Here is a 26,614-nt window from a genome sequence, read left to right as displayed (position 1 = left end):
AGAATAATTCTTATGGCAAAGTAGCATATTTGGGGGTGGCATATTCTGAACTTCTTCACATGTATACCATAGAATATGAACTCTCTATATACTTTATTAGGTGTGGTTGTCCCAATGGAATGATGACAGAAAGATGCTGCAGACACAGCTAAAGGCTGTGACGTTTCTTTTATGGCAAAGGATACAGATATAGACAGTTTGTTATGTAAAGCAGGATACGATACAGCATACGTCCAAACAGAAGTCTCCCAAAGGTCTCCACAGGGATTATACCATCGGCATGCATCGAGGTATAGGGTGTCAAGCCATCCTGGCTTGCCTGGAACTGAGGAGTTTTCTGGAACATGAAACTTTCTGTGTTAAAACCAGGTTTTTTGTTCCAGGCAAAGTGAGGCACTTGGTCACTCGATTTGAGGAGTTTACTTGGCTATACTTACATGCTGTCCAGACCTTACTGCCCACCTGATTATTGTGGCGACTCTAGCCCCACGTCTACCTGCTTACCAGGGGCAAGTGAAAACACCCAATACATTCTTCTTTACTATGAGACTATATAAAGCAAAGGTCAGTTTCCCAGGTGCATTCTTCAGTAGACCTGGGCCTCAAGCAGTCTGAGGTCCACTCCTGAATCATATAATGGGTTTAAGAATAATTATATGCAAAACTACAAATACTAGAAAGTATGGGATTCAGATATTGACTTTTGATTCTGCTACACGGAGGAACTGTTGTATCCCTTAGCCAGGAGAAATAAGGGCCATGCCTCTGCCTGGATTCTCTTTTTTGGGACCCATTCTGTTCTTGCTCAGTGGTGGTCCACTCTGAGATGGTCACTTCCTTATGGGATTGTTTAATATCAGTCATACAATCTGAGGCCTTCAAACTGATGTGGCTCCAAGTTTAAATTTTAAAGAGAAAGGCTTCGTCAACTGTACCCAAAGATTCTGTCTTTCCTTTAATATACTCTACTAAATCCAGGCTGTGCATTTTTCTTACAATGATATTTATCTGAATGGCTTTCTATTCCGTCTCTAGTTCATCTGTATCTTGTATTTTTTGCTTGTTTTGCTCATTTTGTTTTTTATGTGCTTTGAGCTGTAGCATGGAAAGACAGAAAAAATAATCACAGCTTTTGGCGAGGTTGAGGCAAGTATGTTGTGAAAATATATGAGAAAACCTTGGGGAGAAATGAGAGAATTTTAAGCCGGGAAAATAGGTGAACTACCCTCCAATTGGATGTGTCTCTTCCTAGGCAGTCTTCAACTATAGGAAACATAAATCAAGGACCTGCCTGATCAACAAATCCTTATTGGCTGTATTAGTTTGCTAGTGCTGCCATACCAAAGTACCACAGATTGAGAGGTTTAAACAACCGAAATTTAATTCCTCACGACTGTGGAAGTTAGAAGGCTGAGACAAGGTTTTGGGCAGGGTTGGTTTCTTCTGAGGGCCTCTCTCATTGGCTTGTAGATGGCTGATTTTTGCCCTTGTCTTCATAGTCTGTACACTCTGTACATGTCTTTAAGTCCAAATTTCCTCTTCTTTAAGAACACTAGTCAGATTAGAGCCCACCCTATTGATCTCATTTTAATTTAATTACCTCTTTAAAGACCCTATCTCCAAATACAGTTATATTTTGAGGTACCGAGGGTTAGGCTGTCAACATATTAATTTTAGGGAGTAAAACTTAGCTTATAACATTACCTAAGCTATCGTTCACCATCAGAGGCACATTTTTAATTTGTCATTTTTTATTATTACTAGATAATAAATGTGGCCTTTGTTCAATTCATTTGTTAAGCAAAGTTTTGAAAAATCAGAAGAGTTAAAAGTATGTTACTACTTTGTTAAGTACAGATGCTCTTTGACTTATGATGGGATTACATCCTGGTAAATTCATTGTACGTTGAAAATATCTAAGTAAAAAATGCATTTAATTCATCTAACCTACTGAACATCACAGTTTAGCCTAGCCCATCTTAAATGTGCTCAGAACACTTATATTAGCCTACAGTCGCAAAATCATCTAACAAAAAGCTTATTTTATAATGAGGTGTTGAGTAGCTCATGTAATTTATTAAATATTATACTGAAAGTGAAAAACAGAATTGTTGTATAGGTACTCAAAGTACAGTTTCTACTGAATGCATATCACTTTTGTGTCCTCATAAAGTGGAAAAATTGTTAAATTGAACCATCATAAGTCAGGGGCTGTCTGTATATAATTAGCACTAATCTTTTTTTTTTTTTTAAAGTTTCCTCTCTAAAACTGGAAAGCTAATTTTCTGCCCACAGGCTATAGGAACACACCATTTCTTCAGTGATAGATAACAAATATAACCTGAGTACTTCAATATTCTGTACTCCTTGTTTGCACTCCTCGTATACTAGCAGGGCTTACAAATAACGTTTGGAAGTTAATACCTAAGATAGATAGTTTCCAAACATAGTTTTCGTCCTATTGCGCTTATATCACCCACTTCATCAACTCTTCAGTATGTCTACAATTAAATAAGTATGAATCCCACTGGCCCAGAGCTATAGAATCTTATAATAGCTATTAAATGTGATATTTACCACATTCTCAGCATTAAGTCAGAAAGGAAAATCCCAGAATTCATTACATTGGGACTTAGCACATAGAGATAACTTGACTAAGTACAGTTCAAATGTTTAACATCTCACAGAGATATTAACTGAAGGATATTGGTAATTATATTCTTAAATTAAGCAATCATTCCTTGGAAAGGTATGAAAACACAAAGGCTCCCATCGATTTTCACCTTTTTCTGTTTTTACAAGAGACATTGGCAAACTTCTGTAATTATCTGGAATTTGATTTGTAGTTGATATCGCCAACTGTTAGTCTTTATGCCAGCTAGCCTAAACTTACAGAACAATCAGAATATGCTAACTCAGAAAACCGACAGACTATAGCTCCAGAATATTTTTTTTTTCCGTCAGAACTTTCAGGGATGAAAAATCCAGAAGTGTCTCTCAGAAAAAGGTTTGTTTGTTTGTTTTGAGATGGAGTCTCGCTCGCTCTGTTACCCAGGCTGGAGTGAGATGGTGCAATCTTGGCTCATTGCAACCTCTGCCTCCCGGGTTCAAGCAATTCTCCTGCCTCAGCCTCCTGAGTAGCTGGCATTACAGGCACCCACCATTATGCCTGGCTAATTTTTTATTTTTAGTAGAGACGAGGTTTCACCATGTTGGCCAGGGTGGTCTTGAACTCCTGACCTCAGGTGATCCGCCCACCTCGGCCTCCCAAGTGCTGGGATTACAGGCGTAAGCCACTGCGCCCAGCCCAGAGAAAGGTTTTTTAACTAATTCTTTTTTTTTTTTTTTAAACAGGGTCCCGCTCTGTTGCCTGGGCTGGAGTGATGTGATCATAGCTCACTGAAACCTTGAACTACTGGGTTCAAGTGATCCTCCCACCTCAGCCTCCTGAGTGGGACTACAAGCGTGCACCACCACTCTTGGCTAAATTTTTAAATCTTTTGTAGAGATGAGGTCTTCCTATGTTGCTCAGGCTGGCCTCAAGCTCTTGGCCTCAAGTGATCCTCCTGCCTAAACCTTTTAAAACGAATTATTGATTCAATAGCATTCCCACAGCCAGAAAGCTCATATGGCTTTGAAGTCAATTCCCAAACACTTAATTTAAAATTGGTATTCTTCCAAATACCAATTTTTTTTCAGCATTAGAGGATTGAGCTACATTGTTGCCAGAAAATGTCAATTATTCAATAATTCTAACTTATGAGTAATATAGAAAAATACCTACTAGTCAAGTAAAAAGTCATTAAGGATCAAACAACAGGATCTTAGGATACGGGACTAATTAGGACCAGATACCCCAGATCATGTAGTTCACTGGTTCTCAAACTTTAACGAGCATCAGAATCACCAGGGAGGCTTGTTAAACTATAGATTGTTGGGCCCTATTCCCAGAATTTCTGATTCAGCAAATATGGGGTGGGGCCTAAAAATTTGCAGTTCTGACAAGTTCTCAGATGATGCTGATGCTGTTGGTCTAGGGATCACACTTTGAGAACCGCTGATCTTTTTGGGTTTTCTCCTTCTAAAGTTGTTTATCAGCTAAGAGGACTGTTTATTTAATAAAGAAGATGTTCTTGACCAATTTGTTACCTACCTCAAGAGTAGACAAACACAATGGCTGAAGAGAACTTACTACGTGAAACACCCAGATCGCACATACCATAACTCAGTGAGGTAACTACTACTGTGATACCCATTTCACAAATGAACGGATATGAGAACAGGGAGTTGAGCCCAGACAGGCTTCAGAGTGAGTTCTTAACCACTTCCACTACTCTGCTTGTTCCCATGGTAACAGCTAAGAACTTAACTGTGTGCATTGATCCATCAAGAATAATGACAATGATGCTGGGTACAGTGGCTCATGCCTGTAATTTCAGTACTTTGAGAGGCTGAAGCAGGAAGATGACCTGAGCCCAGGAGTTTGAGACCAGTTTGGGCAATATAGTGAGACCCTATCTCTACACACACACATTTTTTTTTTAATTAGCCAGGTGTGGTGACTCGTACCTGTAGTCCCAGCAACTCAGGAGGCTGAGGTAGGAGGATCACTTGAGTCTTGTGACCAAGGCTGCAGTGAGCCATGATTGTGCCACTGCACCATTGCACTCCAGCTTGGGCAACAGAGTGAGACCCTGCCTCTAAAAAAATAAAAATAAAAATTATATGTCAATGAAATATGCCAAAAACATGTTCCATTTCAAACAGATTACTAAAGTGGAACATGATTTTTACAAACCATGTTAAATACATGCTAATTACAAGAACCAGAAACCAACCTGAGCTGAATATGTACAACTAAATATGAAATGTGCACAATCCAAGGGCTTCAGGAAGAGACTAGAACAAGGACTTGGAAAGTGTTAAGACTGTTTCTCTCTGCTTTGCATTTCATCTGTTTCTCTCCATAACAGACTTTCCCGGCAGTCTCAGTTCACATGGAGGAATCTGGCCACCCCAAAACTCTTAAATTTACATTTGAAGGGTGGCAAAATATGCTACCCCGAAACATTCCACTTTGGCATAAGGATTACTTTCAGCTAAAGGCACTTGAAAAATAGATACAAGAAGGGCATTCTAATCTCTTTTTCTTCTGGAAAATAGGAAGTTAAAATCTCCCATGTAAAAGATGTCCTCCCTGTATCAGGAGAAAGGAAACATTATTCAACTGGGAGTCTTAGCTGAGAGAATTCTGTACAAACAGACCTTGTTAAAATAATTATTATCTTCCTTTTAGTTTCCCAACATAATTTAGTTACTTTTCCACAATTGCCTCTCTTTGTTCAACTCAATATATTAATAAAAGCATGTAGTTTTTGCCATTTCTTTGGATCTTCATTTCTTTATGACAGCTCCTATGTCACATAAAATTTATATTAAATCTTTATGCCTTCCTCCTGCTAACCTATCTTATGTCAATTTAATTCTCAGACCCAGCCAAAGACCCTAAGAGAGTAGAGGTAAAGTTTTGCCTCGACTACACATTCACAAATTCAGGCCCACTCAGATTAACTGGCTGTTACTCAGTTCTAATCCCCAATTCCTAGTGGAGAGAATCTGAATGGCCTTAAGTGTTCCCCCGGTTCAATCATTTATGCTATGGAAGTGGGGTCATGCAGTATAACTTTGGCTACCTCTGTGCGTGAGGCAGGGGAGGAAATCATCGGCTGTGAGCTGAGCTCACACTTTTTTTTTTTTTTTTTTGAGACGGAGTCTCGCACTCTCGCCCAGGCTGGAGTGCAGTGGCGCCATCTCGGCTCACTGCAAGCTCCGCCTCTCGGGTTCACGCCATTCTCCTGCCTCAGCCTCCCGAGTAGCTGGGACTGCAGGCGCCCGCCACCACGCCCGGCTAATTTTTTGTATTTTTAGTAGAGATGGGGTTTCACCGCGTTAGCCAGGATGGTCTCGATCTCCTGACCTTGTGATCCGCCCGCCTCGGCCTCCAAAAGTGCTGGGATTACAGGCGTGAGCCACCGTGCCCGGCCGAGCTCACACTTTAAAAGGAGTGCACTCAGAAACTCTTGCAGTGCTTGATCACTTCTATCACAGGATACCTTCTATCTCTTAAAGTGTGGACCAAGAATGTAATTCGTTCCTGACCTATCAAATTGGCAAAAACCCAGATGCCAATACACACTGATGGTGAGGCTGAGAAGAAATAATCACTCATGCATTAGTGGTAGGAGTGCAAAAGTGGGCAAGCCCCATGTCAAACCTACAAAATATTCAGGTGCATTAATCCTCTAAGCTAGAAATTCCACTTCTGGGAATCTACTCAACAGGGATCAAGAGAAATGGCCAAAGAGTATAGACGTTTTCAGTCCCTATACTTTAAAAGAAGATCATAGACAAAGGATATCTTATTGCAATATCAAAAAACAAAAAGCCACCCATGATCCTTGTCGCTTACACTCCAGTAATTAAATGCAGCCAGTCTTGCAATACACATGCTTTTATATACCATATACCATAGAAAAACTGCATTCAATTTTTAGAACTTTTAATTTGCAGGTAGCATTTTACAGGCAACTACTGCTATTTCATACTGTGAGGAAAATCTGCCCTATATAATGTTGATGTGATATAGAGGGAAATTGCTCCAAAAATATCTAGTCCCACTGATGTGTGGTATTGGGGACTGCATTAGTTACCTCTCTCTGCATCACAGCTTTTACAGCAGCTAGCATGAAAATGCTTCATCTAAGTGATAAGCAAATCATATGGAAACATTTTACAGCCAATGTATTTCATGCACATTGGTTGAATCCTGGGGAAAATCCAAGTAGAGCATGGTTTTAAGTCAATCGTTTATCCTCTTTTTTTTCCCCTGTAGTACATCTCTTCACATATTAAAAACTTGAAGAGTGAAATGTTTGAGGAACTCCTTAAGCACCTTTGCCACTCTGCAGATGAATTTCGGGAGGTCATAAAAGCTGACATGCGGAGGCAGATGTTCGCTGAACTCTTCCTACATTGTGACCACGGGAAGGTGGGTTAAGATATTTAAATAATTGCTTCTTGGCCAGACACTGTGGCTCACGCCTGTAATCCCAGCACTTTAGGAGGCTGAGGCTGGTGGATTGCTTGAGCCCAGGAGTTTGAGACCAGCCTAGACAACATGGTGAAACCCCTTATCTACAAAATAGATACAAACTTTACTGAAATATATTTGTTTATGAACCTTATATTTATTTGTTTGTATCTCCATGTCCAGAAAGAATTTAAGTAAGCCCGCAAGAATAGATAAGATGCAACAACAAAATGTAAACTAAAAGTAGGATGAAAGAAGAAAAAAATAAGAGAGGGGATAGTAAATAAAGCTGGGAACAAAGCCCCAAAATGCATAACATAATGACCTAAATAGTCATTGTGGGTTGTTTACAAGTTTGGATCTAAGCTTCCTAGCAGTGAATGTGAAAAGGGAAACATGACCAAACACACTATTAACAATGTTTATAAGATAATTACAAACAAGTGCTAAGAAGCACAGAAATTTGGGGTTCAAATTATAGTTAGGAGCTTCTCTTTATTAAAGGGGCCCTTATGTGCTGAAGTGAAAATCTTTCATGATGGGCTTGTAATAAATTAAACAATGACTTTTTTAGGGCAGTTTCTTATAGTTACATCAAATGGAGGCAAACGATGCCACACTGGACTGCAATTCAGAAAAAGCAATTCTTAAAAGAACCAATATATTGCAATCTAGGTTCTTAGATTCCTGCTAATTTAAATGAAGTCAGGAATATATTTTATAAAATCTGAAATGTCTATGTGTCTTTCAGTTAATCCTTATTGAATATTGCTTCTTTTAACAGAGCTTGTAATAAATACTGAGTGACAAGTGTCAAAGTTTTACTCCCTGGTAAAATGCCTGAAGGACAACTATTCTCTGTTGGCCAATTTAACACCAATTCGTGTGCTGTAACAAACATAGTGGGATAATATTTAGAGCAATTAATAGAGGTTTGCTTTCATTCTTTGCTTTTCTTCCCATCATTCAAGCAGTAGTTATATGCTGATATTGAAAGTGCAGGGGCAGAAAAACTACACTTCCATCCTCGTAGGATCCCTGCTGGGTCTGAGCATTAAACTGACAGAAGATAGAATAACAGGAGAAAACCATACAAATTTAGTTACAAGTTTTATATGGCACAGGAGTCCTCTTAAGGAAATGAAGACCCAAAGAAGCAGTTAGAGCCAGTTACTTATGTACTGGATTGGACAAAGAACAGTAAACCGTGAAAATGTGATTAAATTATGTGGGGAGTCTTATAAGAGTTATTCTAACAAGGTCTGTACAGTATTCTGTTGGTCTCAACTTCTCATCCTTGAAGATAACAATTATGCCTTTCCTTATAGTATAGGGAGAGTTACTTTCACAGGGGAATTTCATCTTCTGCTTTGAAGAAACAGCACGAAGGTCAAGTGATCTTCTCATATCTGTTGCTTTTCAAGTGTCTTTAACTTAGTCAATATGCCAGAATAGCATATTTTAACCCCTTCAGAGGAAAGATAGAGTCTCAAAAAAAGAAGTTAGATGAGTTTCTGAATGGAATATATATCTGGGAACAAAGCCCCAAAATGCATAACATAATGACTATGTATATGTCTTATACACACACATGCATATATATAACTATATATTTATATATTTTTTATATATAACCATATATTTATATATTTAATATATAAATATATATGAGGCACTCTATATATACTATATAATATATTATTATATATAATATAATATATGTATGTATAAATATATATTATAATATATATGTATATTATATATGCATATATAATGTATGTATATATAAATATATAATGTACATATATAATGTATGTATATATAATGTACATATATAATGTATGTATATATAATATACACATATGTATATATAATATACATATATAATGTATGTATATATAATATACATATATAATATATAATTATATATAATATACATATCTAATATATAATTATATATATATATATAGAGAGAGAGAGAGAGAGAGAGGGAGATTGCGCCTGTGAGAGAGACAGCCTCACTCTATCACCCAGGCTGGAATGCAGCGGCATCATCATACCTCACTACAGCCTCTACCTTCTGGGTTCAAGTAATCCCCCAACCTCAGCCTCCCAAATAGCTAAGGCTACAGGCATGTACCACCATGCCTGGCTAATTTTTAAATTTTTTAGAAACAGAGTCCCACTATGTTGCCCAGGCTGTTCTTGATCTCCCGGCTCAAGAGATCTTCCCACCTTGGCCTCCCAAAGCCCTGGGATTACAGGCGTGAGCCACCACATCCAGCCTCGAATGTATCTTTTTAACCAGCAGCTGAGACAAAAGTTCTAAAAGCCCAGACTTTAAATGGAAAATGCTGGGCTCTTAAGAAATAATGGAGAATCATAAAGTAAAGAAGAATGCAAAATATGGCATCAAAGCAGTTATTCTATCAATGGGAAATTGTGACCAGCTGATGAGAGAAGGAGGTTGGAGTGTGTGTGACTAGAGTTTAGAGGTTGTCTGGGTCCCTAAGTCAGAGTTAGCACCTGATCTCCCATTCCTGAGCTCCAATCATGGTTGGAGATTGAGGGCAACATTATTGATACCCCTGGAAATTCCAGGTAGGTTGAGAGGAAATTTAAGAACAGCAGGCACTTACACTTCATTTTCTAGGTGTAGCTCAGAGACTACAAGCTTCATAGAGAAGTGCTAAATCCAACATGGCACTAAAGAGAAAGAGTAGCAGCTATAGAAGGTAGGGTGTAGGTAGATGGGCCTGAAGATACTCCCTTTCACTCCTGTGGCCAGAGGAAAGATGATGAGTATTCCTAAATACCTGTGTGTAAAGGACAGTGGGTGTGCAGAGATGATGACTATGAAAGTTCTGGGAGTACCCCCAAGAAGACACCTGGGTTAGGACAAGGAGAACTATGGACATAAATAGCAAATACCAAAATAAAACTTCCAAATGACTCAATGAGATGAAGTACATACACCACAGTCACAGTCAACAAGTACTGTGGCTGGCACTGAGCTAGACTCTCCTTTCTCTGATGGCAGGACTCTATATAAGCACCCCCACCCCCCAAAATATGGGCAAAAGATATGAACACACAATTCATGGAATCACTATATACTCAATAGGTGACCAAAAATAGTTTTTAATGATAATACCTATCACTGATATGAATAGAAGAAAAACATTTCTCAAACATTCCTGGTGAAAATTTAATAGTTGTATCTTTGCAAAGCATTCTGGATATATCTACTTAAATGAAAAATGCATACGTGCTTCAGCCAGGCAAGCCATTCCTGAAATTTTTATTCCATAGAAATAAAAGTATTAGTAAATTAAAAAATACACATGCAAAGAAAATTCTTGATGCGTTGTTTATAAATGAAGAAAAAGAGAGAAGTTAATGAAATATTTACTATATAGGGGAATGCTTTAAGCCTCCCTATTTCCTGAGATACAACAATATTAAAATTAGGCCAATTAATAACCCTAGAAAGGGTTATTAATTGTGTGCAAGTGAAAGGAAGAGTCACATATCTCTCACTTTAAATCAAAAGCTAGAAATGATTAATCTTAGTAAGGAAGGCATGTTGAAAGCCAAGAGGTGGCTGAAAGCTGGGCCCCTTGCTCCAGTTAGCCAAGTTGTGAATGCAATGAAAAGTTCTTGAAGGAAATTTAGAGCACTACTCCCACAAAGACACAAAGTCATAAGAAAGCAAACAGCCTTATTTCTGAGAGAAGTCAATGCCTGGCTTCAAAGCTTCAAAGGCCTAGCAGACTCTCTTCTTAGAGGCTAGTGCAGCTGGTGACTTTCAGTTGAAACCAGTGCTCATTGACCATTCCAAAAATCCTAGCCCTTAAGAATTATGCCAAATCTACTCTGCCTGTGCTCTATAAAGGAAACAGCAAAGCCTAGATAACAGTAGATATGTTTGTGGCATGGTTTACTGAATATTTTAATCACACTGTGGAGACCTACTGCTCAGAAAAAAAGATTCCTTTCAAAATATTACTGTTCATTGAGATGTGCCTGGTTAACCAAGAGCTCTGATGGAGATGTACAAGGAGATGAATGTTGTTTTCATTCCTAATAACACAATATCCGTTCTGCAGCCCATGGATCAAGGAGTCAGTCATTTTGACGTTCAAGTCTTGTTACTTAAGAAATACATTTCATAAGGCTATAGCTTCCATAGATAGTGATTCCTTTGATGGATCTGGGCAAAGCAAATTGAAAATCTTTTATAAATAATTCACCATTCTAGGTGCTCTTGCCACTGTTCCATCTGTGATTGAGCATCCTTTCTGCAGAAAGTAAAGATAGCCTTGCTGAGAGATCTTTTGTATCCATGCTGATTTTTCTTCTTGGCACCAATTATCTATTTCTAACAATTTTGGTATTTCTAACAATTTTGGTGGCCCATATGGGGATACATTCTCCTCTGGTGTTGGTCTCTGGTCCTTTCTCATGAGGAGGCGCCCCACCGCCTCTTGCGGTGGCCTCAGGGGTAAGGGACCGAGACCCACCTGGTGTGACGAATAAACCCAAACTCTCAGCAATGCAGAAAGAAACCAGCCAGCAACCTGGGGTAAAGGATCCTCACATACTGCGGTGCCGAGTCTGTGCACAGACCAAAAAAGCAGAAGCCGCGGGAGTCGTCTTTTAGCACAGCTACCACCCTTAGAATTTCCGGTAAACCAACACCAGCCTGAGAACCACATCCTCACCAAAGGGTGGAAAGAAGGGAAACTCAAGCCAGCCTGGGAAGGACCCTACCTTGTGCTGCTAACCACCAAGACTGCTGTTAGTACAGTGGAAAGGGGATGGACACATCACACCCGAGTCAAGCAAGTGCCATTATCATCAGAATCATGGGCCATTGTTCCTGGATCAAGCCCTACCAAATTAAAGCTAAGAAAAGCTTCATCTTTCCATCTTTTCCTTTCCTTCCCTTCCCTCTAACTATCCCTCATCTTGTCATCAGTGTAACCAAATCAGATTCACCACAGGTTATAACATTTGATGCTTGCCTTGTTATACCTTGTGGAGGTTTGCAAAGCCAGAGACAACTCTCTACTTCAGAAAAATACCTCTGCCACTCCAGGGAGACCACTGCCACCCCTGCATCTTGCTTGTGGTGGAGGTACCAAGATACCCCAAGTTAGAATTTATATGCTCAGTGGGTAGATGTCATCTGGATCAAGGCTGGACCTCCGAGGAGGGATGTGCCGACTTAAAGCCATACCTCCACCTTACTAAAGGGATTGCCCCCGTCCCAATTGTCAATCCCACCAGTGTAACCCAGTGCTTATATCCATTACTATTCCTACCACTAGCAACTCTAACCCCACTTTAGAGCGTTTCTATGGTTTAGGATCAGAGGTCACTGGAAAGGATCCTTCTTTAAGATGTGCTTTGTTCTCCCTTCTCCACCTCCTACAACTGCCCTTTTCCCAAATCTATGAAATCAAACCACACCTCGCCTCATGCCAAATGACAAAAGCAAAGTCTCAGTAGTAGAAATAGGAGACCTAAGGCAAACCAGTGCCACTGAAACAGGGTATAAAGATGTAAATGCTTGGTTAGAATGGATTAAATATTCCATTTGCACTTTAAGCAAAAGTGACTGTTATGCTTGTGTGCACAGTAGGCCAGAGGCCCAGGTTGTCCCCTTTCCACTAGGATGGTCCTCAAATCAAGTAGACATGGAGTGCATGGTAGCTCTTTCTCAAGATTCCACCGCCTGGAATAATGAATTGTGCCAAGCTCTTTCTCTGCTATTTCCTGAAGTTCAACATCCTGCAGGTCAGCCCCCAAGGGCCATCCAGCCTCCATCTTCCAAAACCAATTTTACCTCGTTTCTCCAATGACAAGGGGAAAAATTTGGTGTTCCTTGGAGACTTAACAGGATGCAGTGCAGTCAGGCACCTCCAAGATCTGACCTATCAGTCCACCCTTATCCATCCCCGAGCAGTTGTATGGTGGTATTATGGAGAACCTTCACTGGACACTCTGCCAAATAATTAGAGTGGTACTTATGCTCTAGTTCAGTTGGCTACCCTTTTTACCCTGGCATTTCATCAACCACAAAAAGAAGAAAAAGTAGCCTCAATTCTTACCTCTTTAACAACTATAGTAAGTATACTCCTTAGGTGCTATGTTGTACCATACATCCAGAAGTTAATCAAAACAACTAAGCCAATACATATTAAGTGAGTTTGAAGAGGAAACTATAAAGTGAAAGAGGAAGAAATTGTAGAAAGTAGAAAATTCCTCCTCAAAGCTTATCTTGGTTTAAAAATAAAATAATAGACACTAGGAATAATAGCTCCTTACTCTAAAGCCTCCTATCAACTATTAGTTCTTACAGTTTAGCCCAGTTAGTTGCTTTGGCTTACTCAGGTATGTCTGGACAGGTCCAGGCAGGTCTTAGCTCATAGCTTATGCCCCTTCCTTATTTGGAAATGTTTTTGCTTCCTTAAACCTTTCATAAGCAACTTCCTCTCATTCTTTGTTCTTCCCTGCACTTACCTATTTAGGGAAGTTTTAGGCTATTAGCAAATCGGGTATCAGTTTAAGAGTGTGAAGTCCAGCTCCAGCCAATGGATGCAGGACCCAACAGTAAGGACGACCCAAATGTGTAAGGGATAAATATGTCAGCTTTTCCTTTGTTTAGGTGTTCTCTTGCCATTGTTCCATCTGTGATTGAGCACCCTTTTCTGCAGAAAGTAAAGATTGCCTTACTGACAGATTGAAATAAAGGAAGGAAGGAAGGAAGAAAGGAAAGAAGGAAGGAAGGAAGGAAGAAAGGAAAGAAGGAAGGAAGGAAGGAAATAATTCAACATTCTAGATGCCATTAAGAACATTTGTGATTCATGGGAGGAGGTCAAAATATCAACATTAACAGGAGTTTGAGAGATTTCAACTCTCATGGATGACTTTGAGAGCTTTAAGACTTCAGTAGACAAAATAGCTGCAGATATAGTGGAAATAGCATGAAAACTAGAATTATAAATGGAGCCTGCAGATGTGACTGAATTGCTGTAATCTCATGATAAAACTTGAATGCATGAAAAATTTTTTCTAATGGATAAGCAAAGAAAATAGTTTCTTGATATGGAATTTACCCCCGGTGAAGACGTTAGCATTGTTGAAATGACAACAAAGGATTTAGATTATTACATAAACTTAGTTGATAAAGCAGCAAGTAGGATTTGAAAGAATTGACTCCAATTTTGAAAGAAGTTCTACTGTAGATAAAATGCTATCAAACAGCATCACATGCTACAGAGAAATCCTTCATTAAAGGAAGAGTCAACAGATGCAGCAAACTTCATTGTTGTCTTATTTTAAGAAATTGCCACAGCACACACCCACCTTCAGCAACCACAACCCTAATCAGTCAGTAGCCAACAACATTAAGGTACAACCCTCCACCAGCAAAACAACTATGGCTTGCTGAAGGCACAGATGATCATTAGCATTTTTTAGCAATAAAGTGTTTTTAAATTCAGGTGTGTACTTTTTTTAGGCAATTAATCTATGGTACACTTAAGAGACTGCAGTTTAAGCTATTGAGCACTTAATAGACTACAGTATAGTATAAACATAACTTTTTTTTTTTTTTGAGATGGAGCATCGCTCTGTCTCCCAGGCTGGAGTGCAGTGGCGCAGTCTTGGCTCACTGCAACCTCTGCTGCCTAAGTTCAAGTGATTCTCCTGCCTTTGCCTCTGGAGTAGCTGGGATTACAGGTGCGCACCACCATGCCCAGCTAATTTTTGTATTTTTAATAGAGACGGGGTTTTGCCATGTTGGCCAGGCTGGTCTCGAACTCCTGACCTCAAGTGACCCAAGTGCCTCAGCCTCCCAAAGTGCTGGGATTACAGGTGTGAGCCACCACACCCAGCCATAAACATAGCTTTTATATGCACTAACAAACCAAAGCAAATTTGTGTGACTCACTTTATTGCAATATTCATTTTATTGCCATTGTCTGGAACTGGACCTCTGGTATCTCTAAGGAATGCCTGTCCTGATATCAGGAAAGAAAGCGGGAACATCATTACAGACCCAGCAAACATTAAAAGGATGATAGGAAACATTATGAACAACTTTATGCCAATGAATTTGCAAATTACATTAAATGGATAAATTCCTTAAAAGACACAAATTACCAAATCTAACTCAAAAGAAAATAGGAAAACTAGATATCCTTATATGTATAAAGAAGTAAAATTAATACCACTAAAAAAAAGTTCCACAAACAAAACCCCTGGCCCAGATAGCATTACTAATAAATTCTACCAAACATTTAAGGAAGGGATAATTTCAAATCTACATAAACTCTTAGAGAAAGAGAAGAGGAAGGAACACTTCTCAACTCATTTTATGGGGCCAGCATTATTTTGATATTAAATCCAGACAAAGATATTTCAATAAAAGAAAACCATACACTAACAGTCCTCATGAACATAGACCCCAAAATCTTTAAGTTAATTTTAACAAATTGGTTAAGCAGTACATTAAAAAGATGATATATAAGGATCAAATAGAGCTTAATCCAGGGATACAAGGGTGGTTTAACATTCAAAAATCAGAGCTGAGCATGGTGGCACGTGCCTATAATCCAAGCTAATGAGGAGATTGAGGTAAGAGGAGTGCTTGAGCCCAGGAGTTCGAATCCAGCCTGGGAAACATAGCAAGACCACCCCCATCTCTTAGAAAAAAAAATCTATCAAAACAATTCATCACATTAAGAGACCAAAAAACAAAACTATATAGCTGTGACAAAATTCAACACTCATTTATGATACAAAAATTTTTTAAAAAACCTCTCAACACACTAAAATTTCTTCAACCCAATAAAGCACATCTATTAACAACTTACAGCTATACTTACAATGGTAAAAAATTTAATGATTCCCTCCTTATAACAAGGACAAGGCAAGGATATCCACTCTCACCACTTTTATTTTACATTATACTGGAGGTACTAGCCAATTAAATAAAGCAAGAAAAAAAAAGAAAACTCTGCTATTCACAGACTACATGATCTTCTGTGTAGAAAATCCTGAGGAATCTCAAGAAAAAAGTTGAATTCACTAAAACAAATACATAAATTTAGCAAGGCTTCAGGATACAAAAATCAATACATGGAAGTCAATTGTATTTCTACATACTAGCAAAGAAATATTGGAAGATGAAATTTGTAAATGCCATTTACAATAACATCACACATGTGAAATACTTAGCAACAAATTTAACGAAGTATTTGCAAATATCTACAGGCTGAAAACTATGAAATTTGCTAAGAAATGAAAGACCTAAATAATAAGAAAGATCCTTTATTGTTTCTGTCAAAGACTATATGAATGAATCAAAAAATTCAGTATTGTTAGTCCCCAAATTGACCTACAAATCCAACACAATTCCAATCCAAATCCCAGCGAACTTATTTACAGAAATTGACAAACTATTCTGAAATTTGTGTGGCATTTCAAGGACTCACAACAGCCAAAACCATGTTGACAAAAAATAGACATCACCAAAATATAAAATTCTGCTCTTTGAAAGATACTAGTGAAAGAAATGAAACAACAGCTATAGACTGGGAGAAAATATTTATGATATATTTAATGACAAAAGACTTGCATTCGGACCATATAAAGACTCCTACAACTTTATAAAACAACTCAATTAAAAAAATAATGGGCATGCCAGAAAAGAAGATATAGGTATATCCAATAAGCACATCGAAATAGGTTCAATTATTCATCAGATTATAATTAATCTGATCAATTATTTATCAGATAAATAATCATCAATTTTTCATGCAAACTGAAGCCACAGTGAGATAAAAATTAAACCTACTGGAATGAATAAAATTAAAAAGAGTGGGAGAGTACAGTGGCTCACGCCTGTAATCTCAGCACTTTGGGAGGCCAAGGTGGGCAGATCAGTTCAGGCTGGGAGTTCAAGACCAGTTTGGCCAACATGGCAAAACCCTGTCTCTACTAAAAATACAAAAATTAGCTGGGCATTGTGGCCATACCTGTAATCTCAGCTACTGGGTGGCTGAGGCACGAGAATCGCTTGAACCCGGGAGGTGGAGTTTGCAATGAGCCAAGATCACACCACTGCCCTCCAGCCTGGGCAACAAAGCAAGACTCGATCTCACAAGAAAAAAAAAATCTGATATTCATTATAATTAAAAAGAAAAAAACACTGACAATACCGAGTGTTGGGAAAGATGTGGAAAAACTTAAATTCTCTTAGATTGCTGGTAGGAATGATACAACCACTTCAAAACCAGTTTGACAATTTCTTAAAGAGTTAAATATACACTTACTATATGACCTATCAATCAGCAATTTCTCTCCTAGATTATATACCTAAGAGAAATGAAATGAAAGAGATTAAAACATATAATTAAAACTAAAAGACTTATACATGACTGTCCTTAGCAGCCTCATTCATAATAGCTTTAAGTTGGAGACAACCCAAATGTCCATCGACTTGTGGATGATAAACAAATTGTAGTATATTCACACAATGGAATACTACTCAGTGATAAAAGACAATGAACCACTGATACAATAACACTGATGAATCTCAAAAATATTATGCTAAGTGAAAGAAGGCAGAACCAAAGGATGCGCCATTATTTTATTTATATGAAATTATAGAAAAAGGAAAAGTAATTTACAACAATAGAAAGCAGATCAGTCGTTTCCTGGGACCATGAGTGAGGGGACTGATTAAGAAGGGACATAAGTGGCCGGGCACGGTGGTTCATGCCTGTAATCCTAGCACTTTGGAGGCCAAGGCAGGTGGATTGCCTGAGCTTAGGAGTTCAAGACCAGTCTGGGCAACATGGCAAACACCCTTCTCTACTAAAAATACAAAAAATTAGCCAGGTGTGGTGGCACGTGCCTGTAGTCCCAGTTACTCAGGAAGCTGAGGCAGGAAAATCGATTGAACCCAGGAGGCAGAGGTTGCAGTGAGCCAAGATCGTGCCACTAAACTCCAGCCTGGGCGACAGAACTAGACTCTGTCTCTAAAAAAAAAAAAAAAAAAAAGAGACATAAGGGAGCTTCTGGGGATAATGAAAATGTTCTACAGCTACAGCTTCACTGTGGTGGTAGTTACATGAGTGTATACATTGTCAAAACTCATTGAACTATACACTTAAAATTGGTACATTTTATTGAATCTATACTTCACTAAAGTTGATTTAAAAAGACAAGAATGGACTGGGCACAGTGGCTCACACTTGTGAGGGCAATATAGTGAGACCCCCTCTCTACAAAAAATAAACAAAAATTACCTGGGTATCGTGGTGCATGCCTGTAGTCCTATCTACTCAGGAGTCTGAGGCAAGAGGATCACTTGAAGCTAGGAGTTCAAGACCTGCCTGGGCAACATAGTGAGACCTGGTCTCTACAGAAATAAATAAATAAATAAATAAAATTAAAAACAAATAAATAAATAAAAGTTAGCTGAGTGTAGTGGCATGGTACCTGTAGTCCCAGCTATTCAGGAGGCTGAGGCAGGAGGATAGGTTGAGCCCAGAAGTTAGAGGTTACAGTGAGCTATGATCATGCCACTACATTCTAGCCTGGGCAACAGTGTGAAACCTTGTCTCAAAGAAAACAAAACCAAAAATGAACAAACTAATCTATAATGATAAATATCAGAATAATCACCACCTTTGGAGGAATTATTGACTAAGAAATAGTAAGGGAGCCTTCTGGCAGTGATGAAAATGTGCTATGTCTTTATCTGAGTGGCAAACATTCAGTGAGCTAAACACTTAAGGTTTGCATACCTCATTGCATATTTGTTACTCCTTAATGAAAATTTTCTTAAAAATAATCACTTATGGTTGCTTGGGATGAAGTGCCTATTAAAAGAAAAAGCTTTTGCTGCATTTGGCCATAATTACAATAGTGATGACCCCTGGGGTTATCAGTGGGTGGGCTTCATCTCACAGTATTAGAGAGGTTATAGAAAGTAAAAGACAAGCTCAGGACTTTAAACTCTCAGCTCAAATTGCAGTCAGAAAACCTGATCATTATATAGAAATCTCTATTTCTTGTAGCTTCAGGGCAGATACGGATGAAAAATCAGCCCCCAATTATAATGTGACAGAATCAAGATGTAAGTTGAATTCACAGACTTGCCAAGTCTTTTACATAAAAGTTAGCACATTGGAAAATAGATGAGACCCTGAAATTTGGAATAGTTACATTTGGGTGGACTCAGAGGAATCTGAGACTTGAGCCACAAATCTTCCCAAGCTTTCCTTGGCAGGAGAAGCAACCCCTTCTCTCCTGTCTGAGAATATTAGCTTTTCTTTCCTTAGAGATCCTTTAATAACTTTTCTTGGGGCATTTAGCTTGCAAGGAGGTGTCTATTTTCTTCAAGATCCACCTGTACAACATTCATTGCCTTTAAATCCAAAATTGGAGTCTGATCTCGGTATTGCTCCAGGAATACTAGTTCAAAGTCTGTCTTGAGAGATGAGTGTTGGTACTCCAAGAGATCAGTAAGTTTTTGCTAATTTCTAGCAGCAGAAAGCTGGGGAATATGTGTGGGAATTGACTATAGTACTTTCAGACTAAGAAGGATAGATATAACTTTGGATTGCCTCAAATTTATCAATATTGCTATACTTTGCAGTATATACTTAGCAGTAACATTTTTGATATCTGGGAATAGTTTTAACAATTTTCTTGGTAGATTAAATAAAACCTTGACTCAAAGATAGCCTGCATTCAATGAGGTTGAGATGCCGGAATCTTCTTGGCTTACTATACAGTAAGAAATCTAAAGGCTTTCAAGATTTCTGAAATTGATTTTTCATATGTAGCCTCTATATGTGCACTTCTACCGTATCGCCCAGGACAGCCCAAATGACATTCCCTTGAGAAATAACTAAAGAAATTAATGAGGGGAGCACCAATATCACTAAAAAGTTCTATGGTTGCTGTCCTGGGGATGATGGTGAGAGATACTGTCATTGAAGTAAACTCTCTAATTTCAAGGGAAATTATTGGCTTCTAGAGTGACAAAAGATATATGACATTTAACTACCAGAGACAAGTCCCACTAGTCAAAGTTAGTGCTCATAAGTATAATTAATAATAGTATTTTGATCCAATCTCAAAGATCCAAGGCCATATTTTAACGCATCCAGTTTGTCTAGGACTCACACTGTGGTTAGTTCCTGAATATATACTTGGAATTACCATAATGAACAGTGGGAGTTAAAGTGGCCATCTAAATGTTTTCTTGGTGATTACAGTTTCCTTAGGAATTAAATGGATATAATGCCTACTAAATTATTACTGGATCTACTTACAGAAAAGCACTAACTATAGGTCCAGAAACATGAGTTGAGATACCACAATGGAGAATCTCAGCCTCTCACCCAGATGCCAGACTTAAGTCAGTTGGTATACCCAGAACTCTTTGGTTGAAGGGAAGGCTGGGTCTCTTGGGGAAGAATTGGACAAGACTTCCTCAAGTATATATTGTAGATTTTACTCTAGGCTTTACTCAAAGGGCCTGTAGCCATTTATTAGGGTAAATATGCATTGGCAAAGGAAATATCACAGACTCAGGGATTACCAGATATTGATTCCAAGTTAACATCAATTCCTAGGATCCCAAAACACTCCCGTGGACCACTGGGTAAAGTTAGGATGTATAGATGTCAGATAATAAATGCTATTTTGGTCAAAGTTTATGTCATAGGTCCAATTACTCTGTGGACTTAGCTATGGTTATTTCTGGTTCTTGGATGTTTAATTGGAATAGACACACAGCAACTAGCAGAATCTTCACATTTGTTCTCCATTTTGGGAACTGAGGACTATTATGGTAGGAAGGACCTGGTATTATGGTAACAGAAACTCCTGAACTTTCCATGTCTGCCAGAGTGTTAAAAAAAATACATAATCATATAACAAAAACAAAAAACTCCACAGAGATAGATATGAAAATATATAAACGATTCAGGGGAAGTAATCCTATCATATTCTTATCTAATTTTCCTGTTTTGTCTATGTAGAAGGTGGAGGATACATCTTTTTTTTTTTTTCTTTTGTGAGACAGAGTCTCACCCTGTCACCCAGGCTGGAGTACAGTGGCATGATCTCAGCTCACTGCAACATCCACCTCCTGGGTTCGAGCGATTCTCCTACCTCAGCCTCCGAAGTAGTTGGGACACGTGCCACCATGCCTAGCTAATTTTTATATTTTTAGTAGAGATGGGGTTTCACTGTGTTGGCCAGGCTGCTCTTAAACTCCTGACCTCAGGTGATCCGCCTACCCCAGCATCCCAAAGTGCTGGGATTACAGGCATGAGCTGCTGCGCCCAGCCTACATCTTGAAGAATGTAGATTACTGTGGCTCTATTTACATGGCTATTCCAGGTGTGGAATCTTTATTGAACCAAATTGACGTAGCTCTCTCATTCACAACAACTATTGGTCTGGCAAATGCTGTTTTCTCTAGAGAAGTTTACAAGGACCAAAAGAAATTTGATTTCACCTGTCAAGAATAGCAATACTTTTCACTGCATTCTCTTAGGGCTAAGGCAGTTCTTCTTTTCTCTATTGTAATCTAGTATACATAGACCTTGATTGTATTGACATCACAGAACAGGTCCATGATATCCATCGTGACGATTGGACTTGATGAGCTGAAAGCAGCATTAGATACCTTGGTAAAGTAGCATTAGATACCTTGGTAAGACAGCTAATGTGTGTCAGAGGATGGGAGATAAGCCCCATAAAAATACAGGGTTTATGACCTTGTTAAAATTTTTGCTTTGGGAGGCTGAGGTGGGCGGATCACGAGGTCAAGAGACCGAGACTACCCTGGCCAACATGGTGAAACCCTGTCTCTACTAAAAATACAAAAATTAGCCAGGTGTGGTGGCATGCGCCTGTAGTCCCAGCTACTCCGGAGGCTGAGGCAGGAGAATTGCTTGAACCCGGGAGGCGGAGGTTGCAGTGAGCTGAGATCACGTGACTGCACTCCAGCCTGGCAAAAATCTCCGTCTCAAAAAAAGAAAAAAAAAAGAGAAAAGAAATTTTAGCAGTCCAGTAGTTCCCAGTAGTTCCAGGTATAGGGTAAATTGTTGTACGATGTGCCACCTACCACTAAAAAAGAGGCACAATGCTTATTGGATCTTTTTTACATTTTAAAAACAATTGTTGCCACATTTGCATGTGCTGCTTTTATGAATTAACTGAGCACATTTGTGTGTGTTGCTCTTATGCATTAAATGAGCCATCAGCTTCCAAAGTGGGTCCCAGAGCAAGAAAAGCCTTTGTAGGCTTTTCTAGACTGCAGTGCAAAAACTCTTCTTTACCTTGTGCCTTATTATATAGAAGATCCTACAGTATTTAGAGGGAATATGGCAATTTGGAATTGCATTTGGAATGCTGTGGCAATTCAAACAGTAAAATCATATTGTAGTTTCCTTGAGTTTTGGAGCAAAGCTCTGCCCTCTACTAAAGCTTGTGATTCTCTTTGAGAAAGTGTTCCTGTGTGTTTTTTTATTCCGATAATTCATAAAACCATATACTTAGGTTTCGTGCACTTTCCTGTGTATAGGGCATATATATATTTTAAAAGGTTTAGTTAAAAAATTTAGATGGGAAGATCAAGGTTCAAATATAGCAAAAATAATTACAAATGGAAAACAAGTTGGGGAGAATTTCCCTGATTTTTTTTACTTTTATTTAATTAATTAATTAATTTTATTTTTTGAGACAGGTCTCACTTTGTCACCCAACCTGGAGTGCAGTGGTGGGATCTCAGCTCACTGCAGCCTCCCAGGCTTAAGCCATCCTCCCACCTCAGCCTTCTTAGTAACTGGGACTACAGGCGTGTGCCACCATGCCCAACTAATTTTTTTATTTTTCGTAGAGATGGGATTTTGCCACGTTGCCCAGGCTGGTCCAAACTCCTGAGCTCAAGTTATCTGCCCACCTCGGCCTCCCAAAGTGCTGGAACTACAGGTGTGCACCACCTGCCCGGACAACTTTTATTTTAGACTCAGGGGTACATGTATGGGTTTGTTATATAGGCAAATTGTGTGACATGGGGGTTTGATGTACAGATTATCTTGCCACCCAGATAATAAGCACAGTACCCTATAGGTAGTTTTTTTATCCTCTCCCTCCTCCCTCCCCTGACCCTCAGATAGGCCTCGGTGTCTGTTGTTCCCTTCTTTCTGTCCATATGTACTCAGTGTTTAGCTCCCACTTATAAGTGGAAACATGTTGGTATCTGGTTTTCTGTTCCTGTGTTAGTTCACTTAGCATTATGGCCTCCAGCTCCATCCATGTTGCTGCAAATGACATAATCTCATTCTTTGTATGACTGCATAGAATTCCGTGGTGCATATGTACCACATTTTCTTTTACTTTTTTTTTTTTTTTTTTTTTTTTTTTTTTTGGAGACAGGGCCTTGCTCTGTCACCTAGGCTGAGTGTAGTGTGATCACAGCTCACTGCAGCCCAGGCTCAAGTGATTCTCCCACCTCAGCCTCAGGACTAGCTAGGACTACAGGTATACACCACCAGGCCAGGCTAATTTTTTAGGTTTCTGTAGAGATGGTAACTCACCGTGTTACCCAGGCTGCTCTTGAACTCCTCAGCTCAAGTGATCCTCCCTCCTCGGCCTCCCAAAGTGTTGGGATTACAGGCATGAACCACTGCGCTTGGCTTGTACCACATTTTTTTTATACAGTCTACCATAGATTCATATTTAGGTTGGTTCCATGTCTTTGCTATTATGAATAGTGCTGCAATGAACATACGTGTGCATGTGTCTTTACGGTAGAACAATTTATATTCCTTTGGATATATACCCAATAATAGGATTGCTGGGCCAAATGGTAATTCTGCTTTGAGTTCTTTGAGAAATCACCAAACAGCTTTCACAATGGCTGAACTAATTTACATTCTACCAACAGTGTATAAGCATTCCCTTTTCTCTGCAACCTTGCCAACATCTGTTATTTTTTTGACTTTTTAATAATAGCCATTCTGACTGGTGTGAGATGTATCTCATTGTGGTTTCGATTTGCATTTCTCTAATGATTAGCAATGTTGAGCATTTTTTCATATGCTTGTTGGCTGCGCGTATGTCTTCTTCTTTTTTTTTTCTGAGACAGGATCTCACTCTGTCTTTCAGGCTGGAGTGCAGTGGCAAGATCACAGTTCACTGCAGCCTCAACCTCCTAGGCTTGAGTGACCCTCCTACCTCAGCCTCCCGAGTAACTGGGACTATAAGCCACACCACCAGGCCCAGATAATTTTTGTAGAGATGAGGTTTCACTACGTTGTCCAAGCTAGTCTCAAATTCCTGGGCTCAAGAGGTCTGCCAGGCCTCCCAAAGTGCAGTGATTACAGGCACCGGCCATGTATGTCTTCTTATGAAAATTGTGTATTCAGGTTGGGTGTAAACAGAGTAAACAGACAAACAAACAGGAGATAGTTTATTTTGCTGTGCAGGAACTTATTTTTAAAATAAACTCATATTAATTAAAATAGCTTTGGCTTTGGTACTGGAATAGACAAATCAGTGGAACAGAATATTAGATCTGGCATCAGATGCAAGAGCATGTGGGAATTTAGTATATAACACAGGTGGCAATATAAATCATTGGGAAAAGGAGTAATCAATGAGTTATACTAGGACAATTAATTTTCCATATTGGGAAAATATAAAAGTAGATTCCACCCTCATTAATGAGGAAAAGTGAGTTCTATCTAATCAGAAACCTAGATGTGGAAAACAAAATTTTTAAAATTTTAGAAGAAGCCAAGTGTGGTGGCTCATATCTGTAATCCCAGCAACTCCTGCTGAGGCAGGAGGATTGCTTGAGCCCAGGAATTTGAGGATGCAGTGAGCTATGGTCATGCCACTGCACTCCAGTCTAGGTGACAGAGGGGAGACCCTGTCTCAAAAAAAAAAAAAAAAAAGCAAATTTGGAGCATATATTTGGAACTCAGAATGGTTTGTGCTTATTTGTGCTTATTTGGTTTGTGCTAAGGAGTATTCCTTAGGAGTATTCCTCAGTGAGATCCTGTCTTAAAAAGTTTTAGAAGCAGCCAGGCGTGGACTCACACCTGGCTGCTTCTAAAATTTTTTAAATTTTGTTTTCCACATCTAGGTTTCTGATCAGATAGAATTCACTTTTCTCATTAAGAGGGTGGGATCTACTTTTATGTTCTTCCCAATATGAAAAATTAATTGTCCCAATATCATTCACTGATTTTGCACTATATATCAAAAGGAAATGATTGATATATTTGACTACCTCAAAATTAATGTATATCCTCAAAATTAATGGATAACATTGATATGGCTAAACTCACCAAAAGTTAAATTGAAAGATAAGAGATAAACTGGGAAAAAATATTTGCTATGTAAATAAAAGAATGGTCATTCTCAAAATTTTACAAATTCATAAGAAATAGACAACTGGACGGGGCGCAGTGGCTCACGCCTGTAATCCCAGCACTTTGGGAGGCCGAGGCGGGCAGATCACAAGGTCAGGAGATTGAGACCATCTTGACTAACACGGTGTAACCTCATCTTTACAAAAAAGACAAAAAGTTTAGCCAGGCGTGGTGGCAGGCGCCTGTAGTCCCAGCTACTCCGGAGGCTGAGGCAGGAGAATTGCTTGAACCCGGGAGGCGGAGGTTGCAGTGAGCCGAGATCATGCCACTGCACTCCAGCCTGGGCGACAGAGCGAGACTGTGTCTCAAAACGAAAACAAAAACAAAAACAAACAAACAAAAAAAACAAAAGAAATAGGCAACTGGTCCCAACTGAAAAATGGGAAAAAGATCTGAAAAATCCATTCACAGAAGAGGAAAAACCCAAACATATAATAAGCACATGAAAATATATTAAATCTCACTAGTAATCAGGGAAATGCAAGTTAAAATAATGATACCATTTTTATCTATCAGATTACAAAAAATAATAAACTCTAACAATATCAAGTATTGATGTGGATATGAAGAAATAATACTGTCATTCAATGCTGGCAAGAAGGTAAATTGGTATGAACATTTTGTGAAGCAATTTGGCTATAACTAATAAAGTTGAAATGCATACATTATGCAATCCAGTAATTCCACTTCTAGTTATTTCTCCTAGAGAAATGTTTGCATATGTACACAGGAGACGTGTATAAGGATATCCATTGCAGCATTACGTTGATATCAAAATACTGAAAATAATCAAAACACCCATCAATAGAGGAGTTTTTTTTAAATTATGGTGTTTCCATATTACAGAATGCCTTATTGCAGTTAAAAAGTATAAAATATATTTCTTTACAGATATGAATTAGATCTCAATGTTGAGTAAATAAAAGCAATTTGAAGAAAGACATATGTACTGTATCAGGTACTTTTTTTTCTTTTTTTTTTTAGATGGAATTTTGCTCTTGTTGCCTAGGCTGGAGTGCAATGGCATGATCTCTGTTCACCA

The 26,614-nt window shown here is 38.7% G+C and overlaps 1 protein-coding gene across 8 annotated transcripts in view; it reads left to right on the top strand.

Annotated features, from left to right (window-relative positions):
- EFCAB5 (EF-hand calcium binding domain 5) overlaps positions 1 to 26,614 on the top strand; it is a 184,588-nt gene that overhangs the window by 97,989 nt on the left and 59,985 nt on the right. For 7 of the 8 annotated variants that reach the window (XM_031010768.3, XM_055388570.2, XM_063705854.1 and 4 more), the window contains one exon: positions 6,893 to 7,048. The exons of the other annotated variant lie outside the window; for it this stretch is intronic. In XM_031010768.3, coding sequence (XP_030866628.1) covers positions 6,893 to 7,048 — 156 coding nt within the window. The remainder of the gene's footprint in view (positions 1 to 6,892; positions 7,049 to 26,614) is intronic. 8 annotated transcript variants of the gene reach the window in all.

The sequence above is a fragment of the Gorilla gorilla genome, chromosome 4 (assembly GCF_029281585.2).
Source record: "Gorilla gorilla gorilla isolate KB3781 chromosome 4, NHGRI_mGorGor1-v2.1_pri, whole genome shotgun sequence".
In the NCBI taxonomy this organism is placed as follows: domain Eukaryota; kingdom Metazoa; phylum Chordata; class Mammalia; order Primates; family Hominidae; genus Gorilla; species Gorilla gorilla.
The sequence above is the reverse complement of the archived record's forward strand: the minus strand, read 5'-3'. Positions and strand labels throughout refer to the sequence as shown.